Below are 20469 nucleotides of genomic sequence, written 5' to 3'. Positions count from 1 at the left end.
ACGCCCCACACTGGGGATCCAGCCACAACCCAGGCAGGTGCCTTGACCAGGAATCGAACCCTGACCTCTTGGTTCATAGGTCGATGCTCAACCACTGAGCCGCACTGGCCGGGCCCTTAGCCTCTGCTTTAAATGTTGCTGTGGTGAAGTATGCTGTGACCCATCTTCCCCCAGAAGGAAGGGATGGCCGGGAGCTGTTCTGTTTGCTGGCACAGCTAGGAGGCCCCGGGCTGACGAGGCCACGCCTCCCTGCGCCTTCCCTGGGAGGGCTGGCGAGCGGAAGTGTGGCCCAGTGGGCACTGGGGGTGGCGGGGGTCTGCCAAGGCCACTGTGACCTCCGCCTTCTGTTCGTGAATCTGAGAATTTCCGTGTTTGAAGGATATTGAGTGAGGTACCGTGTTCGCTGTTGGGTCCCCTGCTCACCAGATATGTTGCACACAATGTGACATGTGTTAGCTATTTTTTAAAACTTTTTGTTTGTTCCTGAACATCCCTTGTCCTATCACTGCACATAGGAATCATGTATTTCAGTTTCTGGGGAAACGAGGGAAGAGAATCGTAGCCCAGTGAAGGTTTTCAGCTTTTTTTTAAAGTATATTTTCATTGATTTCAAAACAGAAGGGAGAGAGATATAGAAACATCAACGATGAGAGAGAATCATTGATCGGCTGCCTCCTGCACGCCCCCTACTGGGAACCAAACCTGCAACCTGGGCATGTGCCCTTGACAGGATTTGAACCCGGGACCCTTCCGTCTGCACAGGCCGACGCTCTATCCACTGAGCCAAACCGGCCAGGGCTCAGCTTTCCTATGGAAATTTGTTTTCGGTACTTACCTTTTGCTTCCGTTTTCTTCTCTCTGCGTGAACTGTTCTTTGTGGTTACCGTCTGTGTCCACTGTCGTGTGGCTAGAGGGCGGCACAGTGGACACGACCTAGTTTGTCACTGACTTTTTACCTGCATCCGAAGTGACGCATTTTCCTTCAGTATCTAGCCAACATTTAAAAAAAAAAATACAGGCGACTCGTTGGGTTTGTATGAATATAGGTTCATATATGTCTCAAAACTTCACTGACGGTGAGATGGCTTTCGTGGGTTTGTAACTTGACCGCGGGACTTCAGTCGGCATTTTCCCAGGTATGACTCAGCCTGGCGAAGGGGAACACCTCCTCCCACCGTCCCAGGCCTTCATTGTGTGAACTCTCAAGTCAGGGGCCCGGCGGCGAGAGCTTTGTGTGTCTGGGTTTAAAGGTTTTACAAGTTGAACTGAATGCTGTTCACAGTGAGTGATGTCTGCTCTGTGGGTGCCAAAGAAATAAATGGAAGAGCGAGCTCGGTGCTTTGTTTTTGCTAATAAAGAGCTTTATTACCTGGGATCCTCCGGGCCCCGAGCTGACATCATCACCTTGGGAAGGCTCACCGGGTCTGTTAACACTGCAGATCACACACGGTGAGCACGCAGTCAGGGGCGTTTCTTGCCTGAACTATCGAGGTCCCGTGCATGGGTCTGTGAGCGAGGTGGTCACAGTGTCACAGCACAATGTTAGGGCTGTGCTTATGAATTTTTTTAAATATATATTTTTTATTGATTTTAGAGAGGATGGGAGAGGGGGAGAGAGAGAGAGAAACATCAATGATGAGAGAGAATCATGGATCGGCTGCCTCCTGCACACCCCACACTGGGGATCGAGCCCACAACTCGGGCATGTGCCCTGACTGAGTATCGAACCGTGACCTCCTGGTTCATAGGTTGACTCTCAACCACTGAGCCACACCAGCCAGGCTAGTCCTCTCCTTTGTGCATTCATTTAGCAATGTGTGGTGGACGTCTGCTGGGACTGGGCAGGCCATTAGAAGCTGGGAAGTCAGAAGGCCCTGAGACGCCCCCCGGCCTCACGGGATCCTTACCTGATGTAGAAGTCCGCCAGCTCTTAGCGTGTTCCGAGACAGGCCCGGGTGTGTGCGGGGAGGCCGGCCTGGGCTTGCGGAGGCTGGTCCTTGTAGAGGAGCTGATAGCTAAGCAGAGACCTGAGCTGTCTGGGAGAAGCTTGGGGTGGGATGTAAAGGTGTTAAATGTTGAAATGTTGGTGTTCCCCTCTTCTGCTACATCTGTACTTTTTAAGATTCTATCCTATTGGGTTTCCAGCTGTTCCTGTGATGGAATTGTGTGTTTCTGAATCAGACTTCAAACACCAAAGTGAAGTTGGCTCGTTTGACTATATTAGCGCCACAGTAGCAGGGTGGTGCACTTTTGTTGCAGAAACTTACCTTACTGTGGGAGCAGGCGAGCGAGGCCACAGTGAGGATTCTGTCTCCTCTGAATTAAAGAGCTTTGGAATTCCTTAAAGCATATTGATCTCTCGCGTGTATTGTTTTAGGGTAAAAAGATAAAAGGAGCCCGGCCTGCGTGGCTCAGCGGTTAGCATCGACCTGTGAACCAGGAGGTCAGGGTTCGATTCCCGGTCAGGGCACAGGCCCAGATTGTGAGCGCGATCCCCAGTGTGGGGGGTGCAGGAGGCAGCCGATCCATGATTCTGTCTCATCACTGATGTTTCTCCCTCTTCCTTCTTCTCTGACATCAATAAAAGGTAAAAGGAGAGAGCGTGCAAGCTGACAGAGCAGGACATAGCCTGGGATTTTTTCTCCCAGGTCCTGTCCTGTGGCCCGGGCAGGAACCGGCTTCCCCAGAGGACCCTGCTTCCCAATGGCTTCCCTTTGCTGAAAGACGGGCTCATTGTGCCACTGAGAGTCTGTTTGTACAGAAAACCTCGTGTGTAACTGCGTCTGTGTGTGTTCTCTGTCCCGCCCGCAGCTCCTGAGGAAAAGGCATATAGGAAATGACATCGTGACCATTGTCTTCCAAGAGCCCGGAGCACTTCCGTTCACTCCAAAGAGCATCCGGTCCCACTTTCAACACGTCTTCGTCATCGTCCGGGTGCACAGCCCGTGCACCGAGAATGTGTGCTACAGGTGAGCCGCTCCCCGACGGCTCCCGCCCCCGGCTCACTTCCACAGCGTCTCCCCCGGATCGTTTTATTTCCCAATTACTATTTTTAACCCCATAATTATCCCTGTTGTCTAATTATATTCCCCAGTGTCTTCACGTGGGCGCTTTCTTCTGTAAGAAATAATTACCTTCCCATTTTTGAAGAAAATGAAATGCCTAGCAGATCAGAATCATACATGATACATTCCCTTGATTTTTTTTTCTCCCTAAAAACTTCCTCCAGCACCATAACGTAACTGCTCCCAGCCTGGGGGTGCGGGGGGCGGGGGGAGGGGGATGTAGTTGGATCAGTTCTTCAGAAGAAGAAATTATCACAGGGGCAAAACTCTGCCTGTCAGCCGGCTCCTGGGAACACGCGCTCCCACAGGCTGGAACCTGGAGCTGCCCTGGCCTGGGTGGCTTTGCTCAGCCGTCCACGGGCCAGAATCCCCAGCTGTTTCCAGCCAGGCCTGCTTTTCTTCTTACCTCCTAAGTAAGGGGCAGTTCTTTTTTTTTTTTTTAATATATTTTTGTTGATTTCAGAGACGAAGGGGGAGAGAGAGAAACATCAACAATGAGAGAGAATCATGGTTCGACTGCCTCTTGCACGCCCCACACTGGGGATCGAGCCCACACCCCGGGCATGTGCCCTGACCGGGAATCGAACCAGGACCTCATGGTTCATAGGGCAACACTTAACCACTGAGCCACACCGGCCGGGCTGGGCAGCTCTTTCCTAAGAAACAGCTGATCTTCCATGCGGTTCTGGGAAAAGAGAGGGCCTTTGACCTGAGGTTGAAGTGCTTGGTATGAATTATTTATTTCTCAGAGCCTTTGCTTCCTTCTCTTAAACGTGGGATTAATCATATGTACTTCAGGACACATGTGCACCTATGAAGGATAAAGAGCAGAAATGATGCAGAACAACTGTCCGAGGCCTGGCACCCCTCAAAGGCTCTGCCCTTAATAATCTGAACACAGTTGCTGCCAGTTCACTGCCGACGGGCCCAGGCGGGGCGCAGTGTGGGTGCCTGGGGGGCCTGTGAAGACTCCTGAAGGCAGAGAACCCCGCCTGTGCGTTAGGTGTTGCCAGTTGACATCCCCAGCCCATGCCCGCGCTCACAGTCAGCTTGTTAGAGCCGACGATTCTCTGGTCCTACTGTGCGGTGTGCTAGCTCAGCATGCCTGCCACCTGCTGGTCTTCCTGCCGCGGCGATTTTTATACATATCCGATCGAAACACCACCGGCCTAGTGCTCAGATCCACTCACTAATGCTAAAAAAAAAAAAAAAGGAAAAGGAAGAAGTGTAGTATCTGCTCTGTATAAACTTTCTACTTGACTAGACAGTGTTGGTGCAAACATGGTAAATTGCTGATTCTTACGGGATCTCTCCCTAAGAATGGCAATTATGAAAAATTATCTGAACCATCCTAATGGATTGGAACCTTCAGCCGAGGGCTGTGCTGTATTTGGTTTGATTTTTATTGGCTGCCGTTTTTTAGGTCAAACAAGTCTTTTCAGTTACTTTCTATCTTTAGTTTATTGCTTCTATCATAAGGGGGTTCATTAGCACACAAAAAGCCCTAAACAGACATAATACCTATTTTTTTCCAGGTTTTTTATTTTAATTAAATCACCCGGGAGGCATTTTTGGGGTATAAATATAAATCTTATAAGCAGAGTGGACTGCATTATGCTTTCTGTGACAGAGGAGGGGTGTGCAAACCACTCAAATAAAAACATGTCCGGCCCGGCCAGGGATGCTCAGTGGTTAAGCGTCAACCTATGAACCAGGAGGTCACAGTTCAATTTCTAGTCAGGGCACATGCCCAGGTTGGGGGCTCAGTCCCAGTGTGGGGTGTGAAGCAGGCAGCCGATCCATGATTCTCTCTTATCATTGATGTTTCTATCTCTCTCCCTTCCTCTCGGACATCAATAAAAATATATACATTAAAAAAAACTTATCCAGAAATGAGGAAGACAGGAAGCTACAAATAGCTGGCTCAGCTGAAAGGGCTCCTGAAGGGAGGGGTTTCGGCATCCCCGCTCATCTCGCTTCTCTTTCCTCCTCAGCGTTGGCGTTTCTAGATCAAAAGACGTGCCCCCGTTCGGCCCCCCCATCCCCAAAGGCGTCACTTTCCCAAAGTCCGCCGTGTTCCGGGACTTCCTTTTAGCCAAAGTCATCAACGCGGAGAACGCGGCCCACAAATCGGAGAAGTTCCGCGCCATGGCCACCCGGACGCGGCAGGAGTACCTGAAGGACCTGGCGGAGAACTTCGTCACCACGGCCACGGTGGACACCTCGGCCAAGTTCAGCTTCATCACGCTGGGGGCCAAGAAGAAGGAGAAGGTCAAGCCGCGGAAGGACGCCCACCTGTTCAGCGTGGGGGCCATCATGTGGCACGTGGTGGCCCGGGACTTCGGCCAGGCCGCCGACATCGAGTGTCTGCTGGGCATCTCCAACGAGTTCATCATGCTGATCGAGAAGGAGTCCAAGAACGTGGTCTTCAATTGCTCCTGCCGGGACGTCATCGGCTGGACGTCGGGGCTCACGAGCATCAAGGTGTTTTACGAGAGAGGCGAGTGCATCCTTCTCTCCTCGGTGGACGGCTGCCCCGAGGACATTCGGGAAATGGTCCAGCGCCTGGGGGTAAGTGCCTGGGGGTAAGTGCCCCCGGGTTTCGCATTCCCTACGTCCGGAGGCCTTCAGTCCCGGTTCCTATTGGCTTCCACTGTGCACGGTCCACTGTGATTATGGCACCTAGAGAATGTATGGTGCCCAGGGAATGAATGGTACCCAGGGAATGAATGGCACCCAGGGAATGAATGGTACCCAGGGAATGAATGGTACCCAGGGAATGAATGGTACCCAGGGAATGAATGGCACCTAGGGAATGAATGGCTATGTCGTGTAATGATGGAGTCTACATCAGGATGAGAGGGACTTCAGATCAATGGAGAACAGGATCCTTCCGCCTTTTCGAATGTTGAGAAGCAAGAAATAGCAGATGAACAAAGGTCGGAGGTGACAGGTGGGGCGTGGCAGGTGGCAGGGGCAGGAGGAGACAGCAGCAGGCAGAGTGGGGACCGCGGAGAAGCTTGCCCTTCACCTCCGTCCTCAGGAGGAGGTGGGATTTGAACTAGAAGTTGCGTTCCTATTGGCAAGAAGGCAGGGCCTGCTGTTCTCAGGAAGGCCTTTGGGGGTGGCCCTGACCAGTCCTTGGTGCTCTAGTGCACGGAGTGGGGTGCAACCGCTTCTTTCATTTCCTTTCTGTGATGCTGCAGCATACTCTCGGGGTGTCAGAGCCCCGCGGGCTGCGGCCTGGGGTTGCCCGTGACCCCCAAGAGATGGCCCCCTGGAGGAACGCCACCCCATACCGCCCTGGTGGCAGGTGCCGGGAGCCTGGCTGGCCGGGCACATGAGAGCTGAGGCCTCAGCGCCCAGGCGAGCGAGGGCATCCGTCCACAGGGGAGTGTCCTCGAGCAGGAACAGGTGTCCCCCAGGCTGGTGCAGGGCCAGCACCCCCCGCTTCCCTGGCATCTGCTGCTGCTGCCCATCGGGGGGCAAGTCGCTCGGCGTTAGCTCGGAAGTGCTCTGGGCCATTTTGAAGTTGAATGAAGTTGTCTGACAGGCTTTCGTGTTTGACGGGTGAAACGTGTCATTGTTTCGGCCGGCCGGTATGGCTCAGTGGTTGAGCAGTGACCCATGAGCCAGGAGGTCACTGGTTCAATTTCCAGTCAGGGCACATGCCCAGGTTGCGGGCTCGATCCCCAGTGGGGGGCGTGCAGGAGGCAGCCGATCGATGATCGATGATTCTCTCTCCTCGTTGATGTTTCTATCTCTCCCTCTCTCTTCCTCTCTGATTCAATAAAAATATATTTTAAAAAGAGTCCTTTTTGCACCAGGACAGTCCATCTGGAGCAATGCAATTCCTATGCTTACCAGCCAAATCAGGTGACACAAGGAAGGAGGGGGGATCATCAGAGACCGTCTGAAGGTCACAAGCCCTAAGGTCAGGGCTTCTGAGAAAAGGCAGGATACCTGTGACAAGGTGGATTTGCCTTTGAAGAATGAAACTGTTGCCCTGGCCGGTGTGGCTCAGTGGATAGAGTGTCAGCCTGCGGACCAAAGGGCCCCGGGTTTGATTCCGGTCAAGGGCACGTACCTTGGTTGCAGGCTCCATGTGCCCTGGCCCTGGTTGGAGGCAACCAGTCGATGTGTTTCTCTCACCTCGATGTCTCTCTCTGTCTTTCCCTCTCTCTCCCACTCTCCCTAAAAATCAATGGAAAAATAGCCTTGGGTGAGGATTAACCAAAACAAAAAAGAATGAAACCATTGCGTAACCCTTGTTACTGTTTTGCGCCTGATGCCCATGTGGTTAATGATGCTGAACTCGGATTGAGGTGTGTCCCTGTCACGTGGACAGTTCGAGTGCAGGGCTGTGAGGCTGAGGAGGGGCGGGCACGAGGCCGTGTGTGCACCTCTGACGTGGGGACCCCGCAGCCGCGCCTCTGACCGTCCCCTGTCCCCTCAGATAGTGACCAGAGGCTGCGAGACCGTGGAAATGACCCTGAGGAGGAACGGGCTGGGCCAGCTCGGCTTCCACGTGAACTTCGAAGGCATCGTCGCGGACGTGGAGCCTTTTGGCTTTGCCTGGAAGGCGGGCCTGCGCCAGGGCAGCCGCCTGGTGGAGATCTGCAAGGTGGCCGTGGCCACGCTGACCCACGAGCAGATGATCGACCTGCTGCGCACGTCCATGACCGTGAAGGTGGTCATCATCCAGCCGCACGGCGATGGCTCGCCCCGGAGGTAAGCCCGGCGGGGCCGCCGCCCTTGGGGTCCTGGGAAAACGCGGGCGCAGGGCTCCCCCGCCACGTCGCCTGGCTGTCAGCCATCAGAGCGATTTAAAAGGGCTCTGACAGCTCTCAGTGTAAAGTACACGATAAAGCGTCATTTTCTAAGCAATTTAACGGGACAGCGACCACGTAAAAGCTGAGCTATCACGCCGCACGCCGAGCTGCAGAGTGGCCCTGGCTCCCCTGGACGGGAGGCTGTGTCACTGCTCAGCCTTCGTGAATGCCCTGTTTGTGCGCTTCCCTTCCCTCACACGGAGGCATGACTGTGCGTTCTCGTTTGTTTTAATATATTTTTATTGATTTTAGAGAGGAAGGGAGAGGGAGAGAGAGATAGAAACATGCATGATGAGAGAGAATCATGGATCGGCTGACTCCCGCACACCCCACAGTGGGGATCGAGCCCACAATCCAGGCATGTGCCCTGACCCGGAATCGAACCCTGACCTCCTGGTTCATAGGTGGACACTCAACCACTGAGCCACACCGGCCGGGCAAGGAATGCTATTTAAGGACAAGCCGCCTCTGGCTCTGGTAGGCTTTCTGCCGTGTCTGGTGGTGCCTGGGTCACATTGCCGCTCCGTCCCAGAAGTCCCTGCTCTGGTGGTGAGAGAGAAAGTGGGCTCAGGGATCCGGCCTGCGCTGTGTGACCCTGGGTGTGAGGCACAGCCTCTCTGAGCCTTGTTCAGTGCCTGGAAGATGGGGTCATCACCTCGCCAGCTCCTGCTGTGCTGTGAAGGGCAAATGAGAGGTGGGTTCAGGAGCACCCCCGGGCCTCACCAGCACCCGAGTCTTGTTGAGATCACAGATTCCTTCTCACTTGGATTTCTCCTGCTCTAAAGAAACGCTTCTCACTCAGCGATCACGAGATGCCACTGCCACCGGCTAAACTTCTATCTGTGGCGCCAGGACTTTGCTTACCGTTTCTCCAGCCCCTGCCGTCCACCGGAGAAGCTAGCACTGTCCCCAATACTCTCTGCGATGCCATGTCCTTTGTCTGTATCGCCCACCGCAGTAGCCACCAGCCTCACGTGACTGTGGCACATTTGAAATGTGGCCGGTGTGACTGAGGAGATGACTTTTTCATTGTAATTATTTAAGATTTAATGACCCATGTGGGGGAGGAACAGATTTCCCCCTACCCTCAGGGTTCTTCTGGCTGGTCTGATACTCAGACACGGGACAGATGAGCAAGAGAAAATGACTAGATTTAATACACGTATGTGTGGGAACCCCGCGTGCATGAGCGAGTCAGAGAGAAGGGGCTTTGAGGTGTGGGAGACATGCTGAGCTGGGGACCAGGTAGTGGCCCTGGGAGTGCAAAGGCCATTGCAGGGTGATACGGACAGGCGTTCAGCCCTGGCCAGTTTGCCTCAGTGGGTAGAGCGTCAACCTGCAGACCGAAGGGTCCCAGGTTCGATTCCGATCAAGGGCACATTCCCGGGAAGCCAAGATAGTGTATAAGTGAAAGTCTTTTAAAATAAAGTTTAAGCCAGTTATTAGGACATTTTTCCAGACAGTAAGATTTCTTTCTTCCTTTGGTAGAGTTCAAGATCTGTAAATTTTATGGGGAAAATCAAGTCCTTTTATCTGTCCCAGAGGTCGAGTACTACCATAGCATTAGACAGAAATGTTACCCGGCTCTCCCTTCAGTTTAAAAACATGTTTCTCCTATGTTTCACCTTGGCCTGCAGTAAGACTCCTTAAAGCATTCAAGAGATCCGGTTAATAAATATGTTAAAGTTATCATTATGTTTGCTATTTAAAACCTACGATTTAAAAAAGTAGAATCTCCTAAGAAGTACTGAATATCATTAACTAAAACAAATAAACAAAAACTACCATTTACAAGTTTAGGCTGTTTTTGTTGTTATTGTTGTGTAAGCCAAGGACTTATTTAACTGCCTTGGTCTGTGCATAATTAATCCTTTCTTTGTGTCAAATGCAAAGTCTCTGATTAAAGCTATTGAGGATATTGAGAGCTTTTCTTTTGTTTCCTGGTAATGTGTCTCCCCGAAGAGACAGATTTTCCTCTGGGTGAATCTGGAATAAGTGCTTTCTGTATTTTAACTGTAGCCAGGACGAGAATTAGCCGTTTGCCTAGCAGTAACCCTCCCAGAGTGGCCCGCCTCTCCATCCACATTTCGGCATCTTGAAGGTTTTAAGCCCAGCCTGGACCATTTAAAATTCTTTCGATTCAGTCTTCTTGAATTTGACTTTGTAAATTTTTAAATCCACGTGTTTGTTGGTTTGGGACTCTCGCTCTGCCTGCGGCTGCCTGGGAGCCCGATAAAGCACTGTTGTCAGGCAGCTTCCAGAACAGAAACCATCCTCGCGAGCCTTGTGCAAGGTCATTTCAATGTCACCCGGGCTGGAGTTCAGCCTCTGCGTGGTTAGATTTTTTTTTTTTTTTTTAAGAAACTGTAGGGAGGGCCTTAGAGGGGACATGGGCAGCATGTGACTCATTTGAAAAATCAAAATACAGATCTTTTAAAGGAAACATAGCTCAGCACCATCCGTCCTACAGCAACATGTACAAACATAGGCTTCAAGCTAAAGCTGCACCTTTCACTTGTGGCATGAAAACTGGCCCGTCTTTCTTTACAAATTGGCTCTTGGTGCTTGTCGGGGAGGGGCACGAGGAAAACATGCACTTACGTGTGTGTCTGTGTGTGTGTGTGTGTGTGTGTGTGTGTGTGTGTGATTTTTTAAAAAGTTGTCTTTAATTTAATGTAAGAGCCACAAGGATGACCAAAATGGCCCCATGAATGGATTGCAAGAGATTTCGTTCGCCATAAACACGGTGACGAGGAAGTGAAAACGCGTCAATTCGTTTCTGCCCTTCGTCAGCTTGATGGTTGTCCAGAGGGCACCAGTGAGAGATGACTCGCCTGGGAGCCCATCTGCTCCTGCCGGCAGTGGGCGAGGCCTGTCACTCACAGCCCCCCCCCCTTCCCACCCCACCCCCAATCCCGGCTGTCTGAGCTCAGGTGTTTGTTATGACTCAGAAGCTGCGGATGTAATGAAGTCTCTGGCTGGGTAAGTATTCACCGTGGAGTCAAAAGCTACCCTGCATTTTGCAGGCTCCTTCTTAGGTCTCGGGGTGATGATCCTTCAGCCCCCCTCCCCCCTCAGCTTGAGCTCCAGGGAACCCCAGGGCAGGGAGGGTCTCCTTAGGGGGAGCTTATTAAGTGACTTCCTGCTGGGGTTGGATCTGAGTGGTTTCACACGGATTGGTAATGAGTGGCAGGAAGTGGTTTGGGAATAGCGCTCTTCACATGGATGCGAGGTTAGAGGGAGGAGGTCCCCTCCCCCCGCAGCAGGCAGTGTCTGGGCCAAGGTGAAGAGTTGTTGAAGCCGCTTCATTAACCTTGGCTTTGGGACGGCTGGTGGGGCCCCGCCCCCGGCCTGCCCAGGGGACTGACATTCTGCCAGTGTCATCTCCAGGAAAGCAAATCCATTCAAAAAGGAGGATAGAAAGGAAGTCACAGCTCATCAGAATCACGCATGAGTTGTTATGCAAGGCGAGTGATTTAGTCACTATGTCCAATAAAAATGGAAATGGAGTTCCTTGCTGGGGTGCATCTGTTTTGTGTGATTTCTCCTCCTCTGTTGACATGACATATTTTTCTATATAATGCAAAACAGTGGAAATTATCTCATGTTGTCCTGCATCCAAATTGTGGTTCTCCCGTCATTCTGTAAAAGTGGAGCTTTCTGTACTTGTCGGCTATTTTGCTGCCTGTGGCCTGGCCATTCAACTCCCTCAGGTGCACAGGGGAGGGTGGGAATCGAAACAGGAAGGGGAGCTCACTTCTGTTAGATGAGCAGTGAGTGTGTGTGTGTGTGTGTGTGTGTGTATGTGAGCGCGCACGTGTGCACGCACATGGTGAGTGGAAATCTGGACTAGAGTGATGGTTTTTTTTATTATTACTACTTTTTAAAATATATTTTTATTAAATTCAGAGAGGAAGGGAGAGATAGAAACATCAGTGATGAGAGAGAATCATTGATTGGCTGCCTCTTGCACGCCCCCTCCTGGGGATTGAGCCTGCAACCCAGGCATATGCCCTTGACCAAAATCGAACCCGGGACCCTTCACTCCGCAGGCTGACACTCTATCCACTGAGCCAAACCAGCTAGGGCATGACTACGTTTTAATATATCTTTATTGACTTCAGAGAGGAAGGGAGAGGAAGAGAGAGAGAGAAACATCAGTGCTGAGAGAGAATCATGGATCGGCTGCCTCCTGCACGCCCCACACTGGGGATCCAGTCCACAACCTGGGCATGTGCCCTGACCGGGAATTGAACCACGACCTCCTGGTTCTTAGGCTGACGCTCAACCACTGGGCCACGCTGGCCGGGCTGGACTAAAGTGAGGTTTTAGATTAGAGGTCCAATTTATTCGTATGGGGAAGAAAGATTAGTTACATTTGGTGTTTTATGGCCCCTGAAAAAAACCCAAAAAAATAGAACTTAGGTTCTCAAAGTAACTGAACTACACTCACTATTCTGAGTCCCTGCAAAGGAATGTATAGAATGCCCTCTCACTGCTTGAGGTAAGCGCATTGGGTTACGAAGGAATGTTAGGTAGCTTGCCTCACATTTACTCACTCATTCACTTATTCACTCTCTTAAAGAGTTTGTGCCAGAAACTGCTGGGTCTGGGCTTATCACACTAGATAGGACAGACCTAATCTTGACGCTTACGGGCTCCTGTTTGTCTCCCTAGCGTTCTCCAGTACAGGACTTCCCATTCATATTTTCGCTGCTTAAAAATTTTTCTCCAACCGTAGCAACAACCAACTGCCTGACAGCATGTCTCCCCTTGGGCAGAAAGCACGCTCTGTGTCTCCGTGTCCACGCTGTTCTGCAGTGGAGGATGGGGTCCTGTCACTGACCCTGGTGCAAGGACGCAGGGGGTGACAGCAAAGCTCGGGCTCTCTGTTAGTTGGGCACGTAGAACTGTCTCCAGCTTGACAGGTTCCCCACGCCGTGAGGACGGACAGCCAGCGGTGCTCTCCTGGTGGGGATGTCTTCATCATAGCTCAGGCATCAGACAGCTATGGAGAAGCTCCTGTGTTAACTCTGAAGGATCGCACGCAATGAAATGTTATTCCTGCTCTCGGGCTTTCTCGGGGAGAAAGGGGCATGGCTGGCTTCGTGGAGAACTTGCTGAGCCTTTGAGTCAGATGCTGTGCTGGGTACCGCCCAGTGGGTAGACCAGCCGGCCCGTGTGCTTGGCGAGGAAGGAAGGGCTGGAGGCTGAGGAACTGTTCAGGTCCAGGCAGCCGATTGCTGCTTTCATCTGACACCTTCGGTTCAAGTCCTTATTCAAAGGGTTTATGGTCTGCTCTCTCTCTTTTTTCTTATCCTCACCAGAGGAGATGGATTGATTTTTAGAGAGAGAGTGAGAGAGTGAAACATCGATGTAAGAGACATCGATCGGTTGCCTCCTGCACGCGCCTCATCCAGGGATCGAACCCACAACCTGGGTATGTGCCCTGACCAGGAATCGAACCCACAACCTTCTGTTGGATGGGACTGCACTCCCACCAACTGAGCCACCGCCCAGGGCTGATGTCTCTTTTTCTATCTATAGCAGCGGTTCTCAACCTTCCTAACGCCGCGACCCTTTCATACAGTTCCTCATGTTGTGGTGACCCCCAATTTCATTGTTATAAATTGAACATCATGAAAGCGTAGTGATGAGTCACAAAAACAATATGTAGTTATATATGTGTTTTCCGATGGTCTTAGGCGACCCCTGTGAAAGGGTCGTTCGACCCCCAAAGGGGTCGCGACCCACAGGTTGAGAACCGCTGCTCTATAGTCTTGCTGTCTTTCAATGTCTGTGAACCAAGGGCATTTGTAGGGAAGTGAGTTAATCTTTCATTTAGTGCCTCCTTCCAGCGCAACACGGCCCCAGCCTTCCTGGGAAGCCGCCCTGTGTGGTATCTCCCCCAGTCGCAGGCTTTTGATTTTTTTATGCATCAGGAAGAAAGAGTTGGAGAGTCTAGTGACTGAGCTTCAATTCCCCCTGTCACCTTGTTGGATGACTTGGGAAGAGTCATTTAGCTATTAGCAGGCTATTAGCATAACAGATGTAAAGAACGATTAAAATATCAGCCATTGCCTTAACCCCCAGGGGTGGGAAGGATTCTTTTGCAAAGTGAATAATGGAGAAGAAGCAGGCAGTTCTTTCCAGGGATCTGTCCGCCTTTGTTTCCAAGATTTTTTTTTTTTTTTTAGCTCCTGGTGAAAAACACGGCACACGTGGGGCACATTACCTGTTCTTTGGTGGTTTTCTGTCTTTTTTAAAACTATATTTTTATTGATTTCAGAGAGGAAGGGAGAGGGAGAGATAGAAACATCAATAATGAGAGAGAAGCATGGATCGGCTGCCTCCTGCACGCCCCCTGCCGGGGATCAAGCCTACAACCTGTGCATATGCCCTGACCAGGAATTGAACCGTGGTTACAGGCCGGGGCTCAACCACTGAGCCATGCTGGCTGGGCTCTTCGGTGGTTTCCTAAGGAGGTGGCCACGGGTTTTGGAAAGGGCACATAGCCAGGAGTCAGAGGCCCCAGGTCCGAGGGTGACCCTGTCTCTGATGAGCTGTGTCACCTGCCCGCCCTCTCCGAGCCTCCTCTGAGAATTGGAGTTGTAGCACCTCAGACATCTGTGGGAGTGGCAGTGGAATGGTGTCTGTGGGACTCGGTCAAGGGCTGGACGAGGTGGGTGGCGGGTTGGAATCGGGTGGCATTGAAGAGTGTTGTAGGCCTGCCCTCTGATTGCTGGGTTTCGTTCAAGAGTCTCTGCGATGCAGCCAAGTGAAGTGAAACCAGCAGGCCCCTCAGAGTGCAGCAGACGCAAGTGGTAATTACGTGGTCAGGCTGTGGCCGTGCGGTCCAGGCCCTGCTAATTTGTTCAAATGCCTTTTGTTTCTTCTTTTATTTTTTTTTAGAACAAGCCTGGCCTGGCCAGCATGGCTTAGTGGTTGAGCATCGACCTATGAACCAGGAGGTCACAGTTCGATTCCCGGTCAGGGCACAGGCCTGGGTGGCGGGCTCCATCCCCAGTGTGAGGCGTGCAGGAGGCAGCCGATCCACGATTCTCTCTCATCGTGGATGTTTCTGTCTCTCTCTCCCTCTCCCTTCCTCTCTGAAACCAATAGAAATCTATGTAAAGAACTCCAAGAGGCTGTTCCATCTCTGGGCCACACATGGCGGGTCTGGTTGGAGCCCTGAGCGCAAACTCTCCTTCATGGAGAGCAGGTGGTCGGTGTGGAGAGGCCTGCTGGGAGGGGAAAGGAAACTGCTCAGCCCACTGGGCCCACAGGGCCGTCCGGGGTCAGGCTCGGAGGGGGAGCCCACAGCCTCTCCTGCAAGCGCTCAAGTTAGTGATGGTGAATGGAGGTTCTCCCAGGAAACGAGATGCCACCACTCGGGAAGGGGCCTCGGGGCAGCCTGTTGCCTTCTTGCCGGCATCTTGCGCTGGGTGTCCGAGGTTCAGGGGTCCAGGCGCCGTGCTGGGCTGGCAGCGAGTGTGGGTGCTGGCAGCTGTGAGGCGTAGCGGACACCCCTGGGCGCTGGCCTTGCCAGAAGCGGCAGCAGCTGTGGCCCGAGGGTGCGAGGGTGGGAGCTGCTTCCTGGGGCAGGAGGAGGCCGCTGAGTACACGCGTGTCCCGGGAGTGAGTGCACGCGTGTCTCTGTCACAGGAAGCCCACAGAACTGGTTCAGAGGGACCGGCTGTATTGGGGTGTTTTTTTTTTTAATCTATTTCTATTGATTTCAGAGAGGAAGGGGGGTGGGGAGAAACATCCATGATGAGAGAGAATCAGGGACCGGCTGCCTCCTGCACGCCTCACACTGGGGATCGAGCCCGCAGCCCAGGCGTGTGCCCTGACCGGGAATCGAACCGTGACCTCCTGGCTCCTAGGTCGATGCTCAACCACTGAGCCAGGCCAGCCGGGCAGGTTGTCAGAGTGAAGCAGTGAATGTGAGATCCTCCGAGGGCTCCAGCCAGTGGAGCTGCGTGTCGTTTTCACAGTCCCGTCGCGTTGCATCTTCAACCAGCACGTTTGCTGTGACCCCGGTCGACAAGATGGCTTGCCTCGCAGGATACACTCAGACACATTAGACTCAGACAGTTGCTGGCTCGAGGCCGCCGAGTTAACAATCACATTTATTTCTAACCCTGCAGCTGAGTGTTTATTGATGTCTATCTCGCATGCTAATTGGGAGCCTAAGTAGATGACATATTCATTTGTTAGAGAGCTTCCTTGGAAGCCACCCCGCAGCCTTGTCTATTGTCTCCGAGTGTCCCCCGGCAAGAAAACTTAAAACCCTTCAGGGAAGCCAGAACCCTGACCTCCTGGTTCATAGTTCAACGCTCAACCACTGAGCCACGCCAGCCAGGCATCTTCCCATTTTTTAAAGGAATTTCTCAAACATACAGAGCAGAACTAAGGCTGACCAGTTTGATGACATATTATAATTAGTGTTTTTATGATGTCTCCGTCACAGAAATAAAGAAGGAAATATTCGGTTTATAAGAGTAGTTGCTGTAAAAGTGTCACATTATAACGAAATTAATTTAGTTTTAAAAATAAAGCCCTTCTTTGGCCCTGTCCCATGTGGCTCAGTTGGTTGGACTTGGTCCTGTGCACCAAAAGGTTGTGGGTTCGATCTCCGGTAGGGGACCTGGAAGAAGCAGCCTGTCTGATTTTCCACTCTCACATTGATGTTTCTCTCTCTCGCTCTCTAAAAATCAATAACAATTATTTTTTAAAAAAATATTTTAAATAAAAAGCCCTTCTTTTGAGAATAGCTGATTTTTATTAGGGCCGAAGAATGCCAATTTTTTAAATGCAAAAATCATTTGCATATGGCTGTGCAGAGGCTGGAAACGGAATCTCCCACCCTGGCCGCCTCCGGCCGCACGCACTCCTCTCAGCCACTCCTCCCGACTCTGCACTGACAGCGCCTTCCTCCTCCCGACTCCAGCTGAACGACAGCCACTTCCTGAGGGCTCCAGCCTGAGCACAAATTAAGGGCCCGCCCCACTCAGCCGTCTGTCTCCTCTTTCTTTATTCTTCCTCTTACACTAAAACCTACTAAACTGGAAGCCCAGACCAGCGCTGCCAGGGGCACTTTGCTTCCCCAGATGCAAGGTTCACGCTCCCTCCATTCAGAATGTAACTCCGCGACCTTTAACCTTGGTGGGTTCCACGGAAAATTCCCTGACCCGCCCCGTTCAGGCAGCGGCAGCCGGGGGTCCCCTGAACCCCCGCGACTTGCTTCTCGGATGCAATGGCCCTGCCCCTGGTCTGTGGGCCCGACGAGCACACGGGGCTGCGAGGAAGCCAAGCCGATGCCTGAGCCTCTCTCTCTCTCTCTCTCTCTCTCTCTCTCTCTCTCTCTCTCTCTCTCTCCTCGCCCCGCAGGGGCTGCTCGGAGCTCTGCCGCATCCCCATGGTGGAGTACAAGCTGGACAGCGAGGGCACCCCCTGCGAGTACAAGACCCCCTTCCGGAGGAACACCACGTGGCACCGGGTGCCCACCCCGGCCCTGCAGCCCCTGCCCAGAGCCTCGCCCGCCCCCGGCACACCCGACCGGCTGCCGTGCCAGCAGCTGCTCCCGCAGGCGCAGGCCGCCATCCCACGCAGCACATCCTTCGACCGCAAGCTGCCCGACGGCACCAGGTACCGTGGCGCCACCTCCGAAGGCCGCAGTGTCCCGTCGGGCACAGCCCAGCTGTGGGGGGGCCTGCCCATGGGGCTGCGGGGTGCTGAGTCGGCTTGTCTGGACAGGTGGGCAGGCAGGGCTGGGGTGCAGGGATGCGGGAGCCCCCTGGCTCTGGCCCTGGCCCTGCGATGGAGCAGATGACACGCTGGTCCTTGCAAGGGACTGAGTGTAAGACAGTCACGGGACGTAACGTGCAGCGTCAGGAACAGAGTCCGCAGTATTGTAGGGACTGCACGGTGCCAGGTGCATCCTGGGAACCTCAGGGCATCCCCTGGTAAAGTGCATATGGCCAATCACTGCTGTACACCTGAAACTAATATAATACCGTATGCCAACTGTAGTTGGAAAATAAATAGGAAAAAAAGTGAGGGTCCTAATCACAGATTCCACCACCAGGGCCCCGCTCACCCCTCCCTTTGCGGTCCTCCCGGTCAGCTCAGACCCTCTAGGTCAGCGGTTCTCAACCTGTGGGTCGCGGTCCCTTTGGGGGTCGAACCACCCTTTCACAGGGGTCGCCTAAGACCATCGGAAAACACATATTTCCGATGGTCTTAGGAACCGAGACACCGCTCCTCTATCCGTCTCCAGGGGGGCCGCCCACACGCAGATACACCCACATACGAGGACCCCGTGTATTAAAGGGTCGCGGCATTAGGAAGGCTGAGAACCGCCGCTCTAGGTCCATGCGAGCAGCGCTGAGTAGAAACAAGGCTGCCCCGTCAGGGATGAACCCCATCTTCCCCGTGGCGGTGTGTTAGGGGGGGCCCACATCCTGAGCTTTTCCTGGCTTTCCTCCTTTTAAGCAAAGTGAGTTGCATTTAAAATTGCTTTTGTGGAGTTTAGGGTCTTCTCTCTGCACAGAACCAAAATGTCTTATGTGAGGTCTCACACACGCATCATGGCGATGTGTTCATAACGCCGGCCTCTGGGGTCGCATGGCTGCTTCCATGTGTCACGGAAACACGGTCTGCGCGGGACGTTATGTGCTCCGGCCACGTCTCTCCCGTGACGCAGCGCCAGCCGTGAGCACCCGAGGTCTCACTCTGTGTCCACCGCTGACCCCGCCCCACTGCCACGTGTACCCCTTCCCGGTGACAGTGGCTCGTTGGGAAAGCGAGCCAGGCCAGGTGCTGGCTGCACAGAGACCTCGGTGCCCGGCTAATGATTCTGGTCCCCGTTTCAGAAGTTCGCCCAGCAACCAGTCATCCTCCAGCGACCCCGGACCCGGTGGGAGTGGGCCCTGGAGACCGCAAGTGGGCTACGACGGGTATGCTCATCTCCACCCTCCGCTGGGCCTGGGAGGGGCTGGGGGGGCCTGGGGAGGGCCTGGGAGGAGCTGAGGCTCCTGGGGAGGGGCTGGGAGGGGCTGGGGGGGCCTGGGGAGGGCCTGGAAGGAGCTAGTGCGCATGGGGAGGGTCTGGGAGAGCCTGGGAGCCTGGCGGGGGGGGCCTGTTTCAGGGACTGCGCAGCATACGCATCCCTCGGGGGGTGTGAAGATGCCAGGTGGGCCCTGCTGAGCCTGTCCAGCCAGAGGCTCCTGGTTTCTATCTAGGCAGCTAGTGCTCATTTGTCTGTATTTCGAGCTTGCCTGCTTTTTCTTTTTTTAATGTATTTTTATTGATTCCAGAGAGGAAGGGTGAGAGAGAGAGAGAAGCATCCATGATGAGAGAAAATCATGGATCGGCTGCCTCCTGCACGCCCCACACTGGGGATCGAGCCTGCAACCCAGGCATGTGCCCTGACCAGGAATCGAACCGTGACCTTCTGGTTCCTAGGTCGACACTCACCCCTGAGTCCCGCTGGCCGGATTGCTTTTTCTTATAATAAGGTCTTTGTGAGCAGGTGGACATAAGGGAATTGGGGGCTCTCTGGGCAGGGCCCGCCTTCGACACCCTTTGCCTGCCTCCTGGTAGAGAGCAGCGGGCGGCTGCCTCCCGAGTGGGCTGAGGACCACTCTTGCAGCGTGGGCTCACCTGGTGCCCAGGTGCCCGCAGGTCGGGTGAGCTCCAGGGCGCCTGGGAACATGGCGACGGCGGCTCAGCTCTGTGCGCTCTCCAGGTGCCAGTCCCCCCTGCTGCTGGAGCACCAGGGCCCGGGCCCCATGGAGTGTGAAGGAGCCAGGGACCGGGAGGACGCCATGGACGGAGGCAGGCACCCAGGTAATAAGGAGCTCCGGTCCCACCCCCCACCCCCTCTTATTCCGCACACGGCTGGTAGGTATCAGCTCGATCTCCGAGGTCATCGGGTCGGGTCAGGCTGGTGGCGCCTATAGAAATGGAACATTGCCTTTATTTTTTTATATATACAATTTTAAAAATCTATATTTTTATTCATTTCAGAGAGGAAGAGAGAGGGAGAGAGAGATCGAAACATCAATGAGGAGAGAGAATCATGGATCAGCTGCCTCCTGCACACCCCACACTGGGGATCGAGCCCATAACCTGGGCACGTGCCCTGACCGGGAATCGAACCCTGACCTCCTGGTTCATAGGTCGATGCTCAACCGCTGAGCCACACCGTCTGGGCTGGACCATTGCCTTTATGGTGCGTGTCCTGCCACCCCTGGGGCATGTCCGCTGGTAAGACCAGAAAGTCCTAGAGCCACCATCCTGTTTACTTTTACCAGAACTTGCTGGGCTCCTGTGTTCTTGGCTCTTCTGTTAACGCCAGAAATCGGGTGCTCAGCTCTTCTCTCTCCGTGTGACAGAAACCAAATGGCACGGCCCACCCTCCAAAGTCCTGGGCTCCTACAAGGACCGAGGCCTGCAGAAGGACGGGAGCTGCAAAGAGTCTCCCAGCAAGCTGTCCCACGTGAGTCCTCCCCCGCGTGAGTCCTCCCCCGCACACGGGTCGCGTGCAGCCTCACAGACGCCTCGGC

General features: G+C 53.4%; 1 protein-coding gene across 2 annotated transcripts in view; it reads left to right on the top strand.

The window, feature by feature from the left end:
• Window positions 1–20469, top strand: part of SIPA1L2 (signal induced proliferation associated 1 like 2) — a gene marked incomplete at its 5' end in the record, with an annotated part of 55068 nt that overhangs the window by 14669 nt on the left and 19930 nt on the right. For both annotated transcript variants that reach the window (XM_081114290.1, XM_081114289.1), the window contains 7 exons: window positions 2812–2969; window positions 5060–5636; window positions 7522–7796; window positions 17291–17548; window positions 18775–18858; window positions 19650–19750; window positions 20299–20402. In XM_081114290.1, coding sequence (XP_080970416.1) covers window positions 2812–2969; window positions 5060–5636; window positions 7522–7796; window positions 17291–17548; window positions 18775–18858; window positions 19650–19750; window positions 20299–20402 — 1557 coding nt within the window. The remainder of the gene's footprint in view (window positions 1–2811; window positions 2970–5059; window positions 5637–7521; window positions 7797–17290; window positions 17549–18774; window positions 18859–19649; window positions 19751–20298; window positions 20403–20469) is intronic.

The sequence above is a fragment of the Myotis nattereri genome (assembly GCF_964212035.1).
Source record: "Myotis nattereri genome assembly, chromosome: 20".
In the NCBI taxonomy this organism is placed as follows: domain Eukaryota; kingdom Metazoa; phylum Chordata; class Mammalia; order Chiroptera; family Vespertilionidae; genus Myotis; species Myotis nattereri.
Note: the sequence above shows the minus strand (reverse complement) of the source record. Positions and strands in the feature narration are given on the sequence as shown.